Here is a 14,745-nt window from a genome sequence, read left to right as displayed (position 1 = left end):
ATGAACTCATAGTGTCAAATAGTGACTTATGTATTAGACCAGCTTACGTGAAGAAAAGGATATTCAAGATGGACTGGATTCGCACTATAGCTCGGCTCAAGGAATACAGTACATACACTGAATATGCGAAGTACACACGTAAAAGAGATATTGAAGCGGAACTAGCAATAGGTTTGTAACCAGCTTAGAGGTGTTGAGGTGATAGAAGTTGGTCTAGGATCTGTATGCAATCAATTGTATTTTATTTTACACTTTGGAGTGCAGGAAGCACATTATAAATTAATACTCTCAGCATGTTAACACAATTTGTGCTGTGATATTCTACTATGTGAAACAATACTCTAATTGGTATTAATAAGGGTGCTGCCATCTGGGCCCGCACCAAAATGTAGTCTCCAAATTGGATGTTGCTTTGTATCAAGCTTGCTGCTATCTTATGAATGAGCATGTGTAGAAATGTAATTGAGGGTGACTCACTTTTCACTTATTGGAGCATGAACTCATCTCTTATTAACCATAACAAACAGGCAGTGAGCACGATATGATGCCTATGTATTAAATGACAATGAATTGTTTATTAATTTGCACTTTTTACTAAAATGTATTTTAAACTCTTAAGGTTTTTATATGTACGCATTCAAAACTGTACAGATGGAAAATGTATTTTTCTTTTGTAAAGGTTTATTTTAACCATAAACAAATAAAAATAAAAAATAAAAACAGCAGAATTACGGATGAAAAACAGAACACCAACGATAAATCTGCCAATATCTTGCAAAATTACTGTTACCACTGTACATTAATGGAATTACTGTATGGTAATCCCACTGACGGAATTACTGCCAAACAGGAAGTCATCATGACATGAACGGGAAGTTCTCCGGTGGCCATCTTTAAAAACTCAATCCACTATAAATCACCATTAAGGAAGTGCCATCTACCCCCAGAAGGCACAAAAATAATGTCAGGAGGCAAGGGAAAGGTGCCTGAAATGCAGCAACGCGAGCAGAAATTCATGGCGCAGGAGCTCAGTGTGCTTGTGGAGCAGGTGGTGGCCCATGCAGAGGTGTTGTATGGGTCACAAAACCGCAAAACGTCCCAGCTGCGGAAGAACGATATCTGGCCTGAAATCAGGGACAAGGTGGTGGCCATAGGACATTTCCTACGGGACAGTGAGGACATGCGCAAGAGGTGGAACAACCTCAAAGCCCGAGTCAGCACCATCATCTCCAACCACCGTCGGGAGACAGCAGCCAGTGTTGCAGGAACTGTTGACAAGCTGCAGCTCCAAGCTGCAGCTCATACCCTTGGAGGAGACGGTGAGCAGCATCCTCCACATGGTGGACCTGGAGGGTGGGGTATTGGCAGAGGTCATAGCCAGCAGCCAGGACCACCTCAGTGAGTACATGAGTGAATAATGAGTGAATAAAGTATAAAGTGCCCATTGTACAACAACACCAATAGCATGTTGACATACACATAAATCCATGCATCCACCTTAAAGTAACCCAGACAATGCACAAGCAATCAGTGTGACATTGCAGGACAGCACACCAGGAGGCATTGAAGGTGTGAAGCCCTTAAATACTCACCATGTAGAAAGAAGTGGTCATGATGTAGGACACATATAAATACCATGAAACAGCAAGCACTATGGACAGTCACCCAATCACATGACACACCACCACCAAATCAACACCTCTTGGCTCAAACTTACAAATAGTGCAACAGACCAGTAGCTGCAAGGTCTCCATGAAGATTGTGTCCCACCTAATGCTGCACTCACATCACCATAGCTTGCAGGGCATCGCTCAGCTGGCCGTACAAAAGGATACACAAGCAACATTGGGCCAGCCTTACATGGAGACACATTAGCTTGCACAACATGACACTGCAGACCAAGCAAAGCACACATTCATGACTGTCAATATGCACACACAACCATCAAGCCAGTAAACCATCACACTGTCTGCCACAGGAAGAAGGCCCCCATGAGGCCATAGCACACTACGATCCATGTTGTACATAGAACACTAAATGAGAGCACTCCTTACTAAATTCCATCAAGGTATTGATGCACTATGTCCTGTCTCCCAACAGGCACACAAGACACCCAGGGCCCATTGAAGGTAGCAGCAACTCTGCACACCTTCCCCAGGAACTGGCAAAAAGGATACAGGACATGCTGCACCCAGGAAGGGGAGTGTGCACAAGATCAGCAAAACACCCCTGTCCAAGGGCACTGTTGCTGCCATCTCTGGGGGCACAGGCACACCTGTCACAGTTGTGCCACCAACTCAGGCCTTTACCACAATTGGCTGAAACTTAATGGAGACAAGACAGAGGTCCTGGTGGTGCCCCGCCCGATCCCTGTCTCTGGGTTTCTTCTTTTTGGCCCCCTTCCAATTCCAGTGGTCAAGGTAGAGAACTTGGGTGTGGTTATTTCCGCCACTCTCTTCATGGAGGCACAAGTCTTGGCGGTCTGCCAGGGAGGCCACTTCCATCTTAGAGTATTAAGAAAGGTGCTCCCCTTTGGTGGCAGCTCTAGTACTGAGTCATCTGGATTATTGCAATTCATTATATCTGGCTCAGCCTAAAGGCATAGTCCAGCGGTTCCAGTGTTTGCAAAATTTAGCTGCGCATGTTGCCACAGGCTCCCCTTATAGGGCTCATATCACACCAGTATTGCGTTCTCTGCATTGGCTACCTGTTTGTCAGTGCATCAGGTTCAAGGCTCTATGCCTGGTACATCACGCCTTGCACAATCTAGGAGCTGAATATCTTTGTGCTAAGTTTACTCGCTACTGCCCTGCTAGATGCTTGTGTTCAGCAACGGCAGGTCTGTTATGTCCCTTCTTTTAGGCATACTCGCATTGGGGGCCGGGCATTCTCGGTGGCTGCAGCCCAGCTATGGAATGATCTCCCCCGCACATTGAAGAATTTGTCCAACCATCTGGCATTTACAAAGGCCTTAAAAACTCACCTGTTTTCGATTGCTTGCTGGTTTAGGGACTTCGACCTCTCTTCTATAGCGCCATGATACCCTCAGGTGACTGAGTGCTTAATAAATGCATATAACATAACATACAGGGTCTGCAGGACCTCACACCTCTGCTGGGGAGTATGACAGCCAGCCCAACCACCCAAGTGGCGACAATATGCAGGCACGGGACCAGGCCACTGCACCCACTGACACAGCGGCACCTGAGTCTTCCACCAATGCCTCAACCTCTGCAGCTTCCCCTGGGAGGCAGATGTCCCGGATTTATCCCCCCTGCCCAGCATATCGACCATGCAGTCCACACCTTCCCCTGGTCATCTCGCAATGCCCTCCATTATCACCGTCCTGAGTACACAGATTCCGAAACTGAGGATGATGAGCAGCAAGCCGGCCAGGCATCTGGCATTGAGGGAAGGCGCCCTATCCGTCTCACCCAGATTGAGCAGTGCCAGGAGGCAATGCAGCAGATAGCCCAGGAGCATTTGGGACACTCGCAGGCAATGTGTGATGCAGTGCTGGGTGCCTCCAGGCATGTGGCTACTTCTTTGGACTGACTGTGTCACTGTGCGGCACAATACAGATGCAACTGCCAGCAGCACCCTTATTTATTTATTGAGCATGTGTTAGGCGCCTATACAACAAAATGGTGTTTTGAGGTGCCACAAGGCAAAGTGGGGAGGGAGCAGGGGGGTAAATAACAATGGCAAAAACTGTAAATGTACAATTGTGGTCCTACTATGCCTAATGACATTTGGACGTGCAAGTGCAGAGAAGCGCTGGAGATGGGGAAGGGAGGGGAGGGGAAGGGAATAAGGTATGGGCAAGTGCTGGTGGGAGCCCAGGAGGGAAGTGCCACAGGGTGCCAAGGGAGGAGGCCACTGGCTAAGTGCTAGGGTGGAGGAATCCCAGGGTGGGATGCACAGCAGCCAGGCAGGGGCCCGCAAGGGTAGTGCTGAAGGGGTGGGAGGGGGCTGGTGTGGACTGGGTAGATGGCCTGGTGACCTGTAAGAATCATGAAGGACCAGGCCGCCAGTTTCAGAGGAAGTGGGGTGATTAGCAGAGAAGGGAAAGAGGGAAAGAGGTAGAGAAAAGCAGGGGTTTGACGAGTTTCTGGAACTAAAGGAGGTCTGTCTTAAGTCTGAGAGGGGCACTGAGGCTGTTCCAAAGAGAGGCACCAGCCGAAGAGAGAGACCTTCCCCATACTCTCTGTTTGGAGAAGTGTTTGTCATGCAGAGAGCTGGAGTTAGAGGAGCGGAGGGCTCTAGCAGGAGAGAATTTAGGGCAAGAAAATGGGATATAGTGTGGTCCCAGGCCCCAGAAAGCCTTGTGGGTGACGCAGAGGGTCTTTAATTTGATCCTTGCAGCTACTGGGAGCCAGTGAAGAGATTTTAGGGCTGGAGAGATATTGTCCTTGAGCTTGAGTCCAAGGGTAAGTCTTGCAGACCTGTTCTGGATTAGCTGAAGGGGCCGTAGGGAGGAAAGGGGGAGATTGAGAAAGAGGCTGTTGCAGTAGTCCAGCCTAGAGAGGACCAGTACTCTGGAGACATTGATCTTCTGGGGAAACGCGAGGAAGGGGAGACTGCCTCCAAGGAGGTGAAAGTGGAAGTGGGCCTTCTTGGCAAGGTCCAAGATGTGAGGGGTGAAGGAGAGAGACAATTCGAATATGACCTCAAGATTTCTGGCCTCACAGTCTGGTGAGGGTAGAGGGCCCAACGAGGGCAGCCAGAGAGTAGGAGGAAAACAGGGCGCAGGTGTCCCAATAAGAAGGATCTCCGTCTTACTGGCATAAATACAGACATCGTTAGCCACACACCATGCCTGGATGGCAGTCAGACAGTCTGGGAGGAGAGAGGAAGAAGAGGAGGCAGTGGAAGGAAGTTTGAAGGAAAGCTTTGTGTCATCAGCATAACACTGAAAATGAGAGAAGCAGGAGATCAGGTGAGCCAGAGAGGCGAGATAGATATTCAAGAGCCGCGGCGAGAGGATAGAGCCACGGGGGATGCCGCAGGTAGAGAGTGAGGTGGCGGAGGAGAAAGGGCCCAGTTGCAACTGTGAAGGGCGGTTAGTGAGGAAAGAGGTCAGCCAGGCCCGTGATGCAGAGCGTACGGTGGTTGGCTGAACACATGTCTGCTAGACATGAGACAATGTCCAGGGCCATCAACCTCGCGATGCATAACCTCTGGCGCAGTGAACCTGTACGTTCTGTGTCAGCCAATCCTGCTGAGGGATCAGTGGCAAGCATCCGCATCTCAGGTCATCTGGATGTTCATGGAACGGTGCTGTTTACGATTCCAGTATGCAGGCTCCACTGCATGGTGGGCACCAATGCCACATGTGTACAGTCTAATGCTGCTATTACATTAGGGAAATTGGCAATGGCATAGAATCTTACCTTTGCTGAATGCACCTGGCCTGTGTGGTGGCCAGCTAGATGTGTCGATGTGCGTCCAACACCTGTGCCAAAACTATTGAGAATGTTGGCTGGGAAATGGTTCTAATTAGCCACATTAGGTACATGCTGTTTTTGCTTCACTCTATAAAAGGGAGTTAAAGGCACGGTAGGTGACCCAGATGCTGGCAAAAGGAAACACGCAGAATAAAGGGGTGGTGTGCTGATAGGAGGCGGTATCGAGCAGACTGGAATTGAGCTCTGATGGGGAAATTATTATGGCAGTAACCAGGGGAACGGATGACAAAGGACAGTGAAGTACTGGGTCAGCGATGCACTAAACGAAGATGGGGTTGGAGAATGCCAGGGTGAGGGGATAGTTCTTTAGGGATTCACATGAGTTTGTAGCGATTCACACATGGCGTCTAGAACAAGACCACACATCTCTTCAAATTAGACTCCACAGCAGGTCTTAGATACAATCCTGCTATAAGAGGACTCTGGTGTAAAGGTATCAAGGAGAGTTAGGTGCTGCCCAGACCAGTGTTGCCGAGGACGTACAAGTAGGCGCAGAAATTATGACAAAAGGGGTAGGTCCTTGGTAAAGACAGGGTGTCCAATATCTGCCCTGGAGGAGAACCACTAGACACGGGTGCTAGCATCATGCCATGCTGTTATATACAAGTTTGAGGTTTCCTAAATAGTGGAGTAAGAGGCATTTGGCAGAAATAAATGAGGTGATCACAGGACATTGGTCGTATCTGCATCCATCCCAGTATTTAGTTACAGCAGGCAGGCTTCTAAACACATCTGAGCATCTTCAGGAGTGCGTGGGAAACCCCACACATTACTTCATTCCTGTGCTGTTATTAGAATCGCAGTTGTACCTAACTTTGATCCCGGAACTTGGCAGGGACTGCTCGGCAAGCTGACTGGCAGAGAAGATACCATCAATGCCCGCATAGGCAAATAGTTCCATCGCTGTCATTTTCACTCGGTACCCGAGTCTAGTTCCGGTCTCTGTTATCTTTAGGTTTTGGAAAGAAAGATGTGACTTCTATCCCAACGGGCAAACTACAGGATTTCCAGGAGCTCTGATACATATTGGGCCTCATTACAACCCTGGCGTTGGACCATGGTGCTGTTAGCACCATGGTCCATGCCGGATTCCGCCATGGTGGATGGCGGATTTACCGCCCCATTCCAAGGTTGGCGGGGCGGTAAATCCCCATTCACCATGGCCCCTTCCCCATTCCCATTTTTGCCCCATAGGGCATAATGGGAGTGGGGAAGGCGCTAATTACGCCACCGTAAATTACGGTGGCGTAATTAGCACCATGGTCCCTTAGCGCCATGGATTTTAACGCCTGCAAAAAGCAGGCGTTAAAATCACCATGGCGCTAAGGGACCTTGTAATCAGGCGTTAAGGGTCAGCGCCGTTTACGGCGCCGTTAACCCCTTAACGCCTGACTCATAATGAGGCCCCAACCCGCTAAGGGACCTTGGTGCTAATTACGGCACCGTAATTTACGGTGCCGTAATTAGCGCCTTCCCCGTTCCCATTGAGCCCTATGGGCCAAAAATGGGAATGGGGAAGGGGCCATGGTGAATGGGGATTTACCGCCCCGCCAACCTTGGAATGGGGCGGTAATTCCGCCATCCACCATGGCGGAATCCGGCATGGACCATGGTGCTAACAGCACCATGGTCCAACGCCAGGGTCGTAATGAGGCCCAAAGTGTGAATCGGGCGTTAAGGGTTTAACGGCGCCGCAGCCTTTTACGGCGCCGTTAACCCCTTAACGCCAGGATTGTAATGAGGCCCATTTTTTTTATTTTGCTGGAGGTTACCCTGACAAACAATGTTGCTTGTGTGCAAATACCATTACTCGTGTTAAGGTGTATCAATGTCAAGCGATGTTTGCAAAAGAAGTGCTTTAGCAATTTTTATCCCTCTCACTTTGCAATTCGCTCTACCAACAGCTTAGGGCGCTTTTCTCTTTTAACTGCACGAGGTCTACGGCTGTAAGCAACATTTGATGTCTCTGCCGCTTTCTTCTGAAATGCTGCTATATTGTCAGGTGCTGCATGAACAGAAAGTGGACTGAATGGAGGAGAGAGAAACTGTAGACTGCTGGGCAGATGGGGTAGTTCTCACTATTTCTGCTGCCGACTACTTCCGGGCCAGTGCAACAGAGAAGTCTCTGTGGGCACTTTGTTAAAAGGCAGGGATGAAAGAGTATGGACCAACTTGAGACAAAGGAAGGCATAACTTCCCACCTTCCTTCAAAGGCCAGAGCTCTGACGTTTGCCCATGGATGTGCGTGACTGTCAGTCCTGTCCTGTCCCTTCTCTCCCATTTTATTCTGGGGCGTGTGTGTTTTTTTATTTGTTTCCCACGCTAAAGATAGGGAAACTACAAGTCCTAGAATTCCAAGCAAAAACAGAACTGAGTGGCCTTCTCACACATGGCCACTGGAACCTTGAGTGCTCTGCAAAAGCCCAGCTCGGCAGAGGGCATGCGATCAATAAAGGACTGCACCCTACCATACCACTGTTCACCAATTTGGTAACATGGGTTTTAGATGCAATACTTGACTCAATTTTATAAAATGTCTAAATGCATCACCATCCACCATGCTTCCTTGGAAAGGGGTAAGCCCGTTTTCCCCAATTGTCAGATCAGCAGCATTAAGACTGTTTAACTCTCCACTATGAGTTTGGTGAGGTGATGCCACCGATCAGAATGCTAAATATTGCGCCCAGCTACTGAATGCCTCTATAACTGGTTTTTCAAAGTGAGCAAGAAGAATCACTGGGGAGATACCTGTGAACCCACCCTTGACACCTCTTCAGCTCCATGTCCACTCGCCATCTCAGTTTCCCTCTTCCATCTCTCCCCGCTCTCCCATTTGTGTGTGGCTTGCCCAACAGGTTCTAATTTCTGTGTCCGTCTTTCATTTTAAACATTGCCACTTGGAGAGCTTGTCATCTCTTACTTTTTGCTTTATGTCCCTTTTTCCCCTCTCATGTCTTTGTTCCTCTTCCATTCCTGCCCCTACATCTGTTTCCCTTTTCTCTTCCTGTAACCCACCCACTTTCCATCTTTGTGCCCCTCTCTCCTTCTCACCCATTCACAATCTGTCCCTTTTCATACCTACCCTGTCTCTGTGTCCCTCCCTGCCAGAATGTCCCTCTCTGAATGTGTCCACTTCCTGCTTGTGTGCATAACTCTGCTTTCCAATCCCATCTCTTTGACCCTCTCCACTCACCCAAACAATTTTACCCCTCATCCCCGCCTTGCCCTCTGCTTTTTCCATCACTTTCCCTCTCCTGATCTCTGTTCTGCCACTAAGGGGGTTTGACGGATCAAGGTTTGCACACAAACAACTTGGGATCTACTGCCTTTAACTTGTATGTGGTGGCGGAGGGATGTGTTGTTGTGCCTCATTTACTGGGATTCCTCAAAATTACCCTGTACCTTGTTCATTCGATCAACCTCTGCACACTGTATGTCCACGATGCACCAAGCAGTCTTTGCACTGTGTATGTGTGGCAAACTCCCCACATTGTCCGTCTTTCCTTCCCACTCCAAGTTCAAATGCTGTCTGTCTCTATCTCCCAACTCCTCCATCATCTATCCATGGCCTAGGGAGCAAGAAGGTGGGCGTGTGCATAGTTTCAACACACCCAGGCTCACACTAATACCCTGGCGATTAGACCGACCCTGATGTGTCAGACTGTCACTGCATTTAAGAGGACATACTACTCTCCATACCTACACTGTTTGTCACACATTCACATCCGCCTTTTGCAAAGTCTAACGAACACAACCTGCATAGTGTGCTCAGGGTATATTTTCTTTCTTTAGATGGGTACATATTACTATACTTTGATAGCCTACTCCCAAGTCAGGCAAGACACTGTTTCACCATGAACTTCAATAAACTCTAGCATGACAGAATATGGAAGAAACTCTCAATAATATCCTCTTTGACATCAAGGTGCCAGGCTTTTTCAATTCTACCATATTAGTACTCCGGTGGGGGAGTGGGGGGGGATGTGGCAGCCTCCTAGCCAATCAGCAGGCTCAGAACGGGGCTTTACCACACAGTAAAACCCCCACTCCGAGCTTTCTCTGAGCTGGAGGCCAGCATCTTCCATCACTGGGAGTCAGGTAAGTGTACTCTCCCTCACATGCCCTTCCCCCCACCCTCACCCCCTTTTCATCATGTCCAATACCCTCAGCCCTGCCCCACTTACTTTTTCTGCCTGGTTCCTCGCCGGCGCTGGGAACACTAGAGTTTCCAGTGCATTCCCGACGTGGCAATGGCCTCCATGGAATGGGAGAAGGGACTATGTGTAGTTCCCATCTCCCTGATGCATGGTGGCCATCTTGTTTTGTAGTTTGTTTTACAAGTTGAGAAAAGGCAAACTCTATAGGTATCCCGGTACAACGTGCCGGGATACTAATAGCAATATAACCCTTGTAGGGGGCCATTACCGGGGCAGGTAATGCCCTGGGCTATTGTTAAAGCTCTTGCTTTGCTCATGAGTCTAACTGGTCTGGGGCATTACCTGGCCTGATAATGCACCCCCACTTGGGTTGTATTGCTTAATTAGTTTGACCTCTCCATTCCCTTACCTTCTCTTACCAAACACTTTTACCTTCATACAGTCTATCCCTGACAAGGCCGCTATGGGCTCAGGTTTGTTAGTCTCAGAATTAACATTCTGGAGTTTGACCTTATGTACAACATATAGAGATGCCCTGGCAAAGAGGCCACCAAACCTTCAGGACTGTTTGTGCATGCTCTCAAGCCACGCATGCATCCAGCATTACATGTACTAACAATTCTCCAAATTTGCCTACGAAACACAACCCCATTATCACAACACTTGAGGACACATCCTCCTCTCCTCTCTCTTTTGCAGAATGATGGTCCATCTAAGAGGACCAACATGCAACGACAATGCTATCACAACATTCCTCTACCCTTCCTGCCTCCTTTTTGATTGTATCATCTATATCCTTCTTTGCCATCCTCTTATCTCCCTGTCTGCATTTTCTTTCCTCCGTCAAACTTTGTTCTTGGATATGCCTGTATGCCACTCAACGGATAAGCCCAAAAGCTCTGAAGCAACTATGGCGACGAAAGAATAGCAGCAATACATGGGGCAATATCCAGATGCAATGATTATTTACACATCATCAGGGTCGAGTTAGCAATCCTCATAAGCCTATGCCTTGACGTGATATCTGGGAGTAACTCTGATAAAAAATGCTGATTTATTTTAGGAAACCAATTTTGAAACACTATTGCTAAAACGTTCAAATTGGTGAAATAATGTCAGAACCAAGCTTCATCCATAATTGGCAGAGTGAATTGGATTAAAGCGACAAAACTATCATGGTTCCTAAATATATATTTCGTGTTCTATGGATCCAGAATAGTTTTTAACATTCTGCAAAGGGGCAATACTTGGCTTTAAGTGGCATGGTTAAAAAACTGAAACGGAGTAAAAAAAGGGCACAATTTATTTTAATGTTTTTATTTTACATTTATCAAGCACACATAACCCTTAGGCATCAAGGTGCTGTTACAACTAATTACACGTAGGTGTGGAGGGAGCGAGTTCCATTGGTGTGCGGCCACGGAAGCACCAGTCTGTGGGTGTAAGCCTTATCATGGGTCTAGAGGATTGGGACCACACAAAGCATTGAGAGAGGTAGGGAGGGGATAGTTGGAAAGACAGCTGTGTGTGGTGGACAGTGTTTTAAAGATGATCCTTTCCTTTATGGGCCGCCAAAGGGCGTTTCTTTGGGTCTCGGATATGTGCTCCCTTCAAGGGATGCTGAAGGCCGCACAGATCGCATTTTTCTGGATCACTTGGACCCTGCGGTGGTTGTGAGCCGTGGTGCCAGCTAAAAGGGCATTGCAATAGTATAGCCTGGCTCCAATGATGGCTCTAGCAATAGTGAGGCAATTGTTAGGGGCTAGAAAAGGTCAGGCTGCATTGATTAGCTTGATCGTATAGGCAGCTGAGGTAGCAATGGCGTTTACCTGGGGTGCCAGGGAGAGTGACGAGTCAAGGAAAACGGCCAAAGTTTTCAGCGATGTGGACACAGGTATGAGTAGCTCGTCTATGGTGAAGTTGACGTATTGGGGCCCGAGGTTTTTGGTGACCAAAGGAGGCCCTATTGCCGAGATCCCCGTCTTTTCATCATTTAGACAGATGACATTTGCTGCCATCCATGCTTGAATGGATAGGTAGATGATGTTTAGTGCGTGGGAGTCGTCTATGTAGTTGTGGGAAAGGGGTAGCAGGATTTCCGTATTGTCGGCATAGTTTGTGTCTGTGATGCTGAGGGAGTCTAGCGGATCGAAGAAGAGCTTGGTGTATATGTTGTACAGGGTGGGGGATATGCAAGAGCCCTGGGGCACTTTGCAAGTGATGGGGGAGCTGGCGGTTTCAGAAAAGACTTCAGGAAGGAGGCTACCCAAGATGCGGCGTTGGGCGATAAGTTTGCGGCAGAGCATAGGTCGTGGCACAAGATTTTTTGGTTCACCAGATCAAATGTTCTAACTCCCAGGATCGGCTTGCATTTCCAGACTTCCATATTAACTTTTGGGCCGCCATGGGAAACAGGCTGCTGGCTTTGATCAGTGATCAAGCCCAGAGACACCTAATACTTTCTATAAAATGACATAAGAAGACAGGCCAGATTCACGCTGAAAAATTTGAAATCCACCATTTATTTAAAAAAAAGAAGTACTGAATACTCAACTTCCTTTTTTAAATTTTGGTCAGATATATGCACGCTCATAGCAATTCTTGCATTGTCAAAACGTAACCCAATGTGGCAAAAGACATATTGGCCTGTTATTTGTCAAGATGAAACATGTCGAATCAGCATGAAAACAGAAATTAAGTTTCTAGGGAACCTCAGAGGCTGTTGGACTGCTTTCATTTTCATTTCTGGTCAGAAATATACTTTCGTTAAATATCTAGAGATTGGGGCTCACTTGCTAGTAGCTCTTAATATCCAATACTCATTGGAAGCACTTCTTATACTAACAGAACATGGATCTCTCAATTCTATCGAAAATTGAAATCCACTTGTCAAGGTGGGGAGAAAAAAAAGCAGAGGAGTCAGCCGCTACCCAAATCTCATCCGTTACTGATCTCCTAAAATGTATTGGGCCTCATTACGAGGTAGGAGGTAGCCATGGTGCTATTAGCACCATGGCTACCCCCTTACCGCATACCGGGTCCGGGTTCCCGAAATAGTAACTTACCGGGACATTCCAACCTTGGAGGACCCGGTAAGTCCCCATTTCGGGAACCATTCCCCATTCCCATTCGAGCCCCCATAGGACTCAATGGGAATGGGGATGGAGCTAATAACGGTACCGCAATTTGCGGTACCATTATTAGCTCTGAAGTCCCTTAACGGGTCCCTTCCATAACGCCTGGTAAAACAAGGCGTTAAGGAAGGGACCCGCTAAGGGACCTCGGAATAGGGTGGTAAGGGATTACCGGCACTGGTGTCCTTACCGGTGCCGGTAATCCCTTACCACCTACCTCGTAATGAGGCCTATTGTGCCTCATTACGAGTTTGGAGGTAGCCATGGAGCTATTAGCTCCATGGCTGCCGCCAAAACCCTTCCGACTCCGCCCTGGTGAATGAAGCAATTACCGGTCCATTCCGAGGTCAGAGGGAACGGTAATTCCACATTCACCAGGGCCATTCCCCATTCCCATTGAGCCCCCATAGGACTCAATGGGAATGGGGAAGGCGCTAATAACGGTACCGCAAATTGCGGTACAGTTATTAGCTCTAGTGTCCCTTTGCGGGTCCCGTCCTTAACGCCTGCAAAAACCAGGCGTTCAGGAAGGACCCACAAAGGGAACTCGTAGTAGGGAGGTAAGGGATTACCGGCACCGGTGCCGGTAATCCCTTACCTCCCACCTCGTAATGAGGCCCAACACATATCTCAGTTATTAGCCTATGGAAGAAGGCAGCGTGCCTCGGTTTTCCTTAGCAGGATGTTTTATTTTCACTGTTGCCATCTTCCGTCACACAGCACCTGCTCAGATAAATCACAGAAAACAAAAAGACCACTGCAAATGCTGAAAACAATTCTGATGGTGTGCAACTTAGTCCCACTGCTTTGTTGTGTGGAAGGACCTAACGTTTGTCTTGATTTGTGTTTGCTGTGATTAGGCTTCCGATGTGTTGACCATTATAACTATTCTAAAGGTTGCAGCATGTCCACATCAATTATTTTTGGGGAATAAATCTCATGAAATTGCTGATGAACTGCAAATTGTTTATTTGATGGTTATATTTAATTTGTCCTTGACTATTTGTGATGATCCCAACCCTTTTATTTGTTCCATCGTCATAGTTTTTCTTTTGGAAATGCCAAAATGTGTTAAGATTTTATCCCCCTTTTCATTAATGTTTTTTTGTGTGTTGAGTTTGTATCCATGTGATTTCCCCACATGTTACAGCTTTGCAGTCTCCTTTTTATTGTTTAACTTGTACACGTAAAAAAGTAAAGATGTGATGCGTAGGTCCTACCATAATGCTTGTGAAGGAGCTGTGTCTTTACGTAGTTTGGTTTGTGTCTGTATCTTTACGTAGTTTGGTTGCATGTATTTTGTGTGCACTTTTTGCTGTTTGTTTCCCATAACTCTAAAGTTAAGGCATTCAGGAAGCACTGCTTAAAGTGTGTCCCAGATGATTCCTTTGTCACTGTACCTAGGTTATTATTTGGATAGTCACAGATCGAATGTCTCTCCAAGTATTGTGAACTGTGGCTGCTGGTTAATGGTGGGCAGTGGCTTCCCATAGGAGGGTATGCACCTGCAAGCTGCTCAATGTTAGGTTTCAAATAAATGAAATAGACCATGTAAGGAGAGGGGAGTACATTTTTTTCTTTACGCAGTTGTAATATGGCTTGAAACGTGTGTACTGAGAATGCTGAGCTTGAATGGAAATGCTTACCCTTCTGGTTTGAGAAACAGTGACTGAAACATTCCGTTCTGTGTTACCTCGCCGTCTTTATTTCGACAAGGCCTTTTAATAAAAACAATAAAACATAAAAATATAAATAGTCAGTAGATAAAATTTGCAGAGAGTGAATCATGATCAAGACACATAGTTAATGTTAAATTATACTTTTGCATAGAAAAATTAGAACGCTATTTTGTAACTTTTGACCTTGTCCACTGAAGTTCAGCAGCTTTGAGCTAAAATAAAACATGGCCGCATACAATATACTACATTTTGTGAAATGTGACAAACATTTTCATGTTGAAAAAAAGAAGTTGCTTCAAAGGGTGTT

The 14,745-nt window shown here is 47.1% G+C and overlaps 1 protein-coding gene across 1 annotated transcript in view; it reads right to left on the bottom strand.

The window, feature by feature from the left end:
* The window catches only part of LOC138521260 (histo-blood group ABO system transferase 1-like), a 210,725-nt gene extending 196,252 nt beyond the window's left edge, over positions 1-14,473 (bottom strand). Inside the window, exon 1 of the mRNA XM_069633963.1 lies at positions 14,406-14,473. Coding sequence (XP_069490064.1) covers positions 14,406-14,437 — 32 coding nt within the window. The 5' untranslated portion in view covers positions 14,438-14,473. The remainder of the gene's footprint in view (positions 1-14,405) is intronic.
* Positions 14,474-14,745: the final 272 nt, after the last annotated feature.

Source organism: Ambystoma mexicanum, chromosome 1q (assembly GCF_040938575.1).
Source record: "Ambystoma mexicanum isolate Mex_15411 chromosome 1q, UKY_AmexF1_1, whole genome shotgun sequence".
In the NCBI taxonomy this organism is placed as follows: domain Eukaryota; kingdom Metazoa; phylum Chordata; class Amphibia; order Caudata; family Ambystomatidae; genus Ambystoma; species Ambystoma mexicanum.
This window is presented reverse-complemented; position numbering and strand designations above follow the sequence as displayed.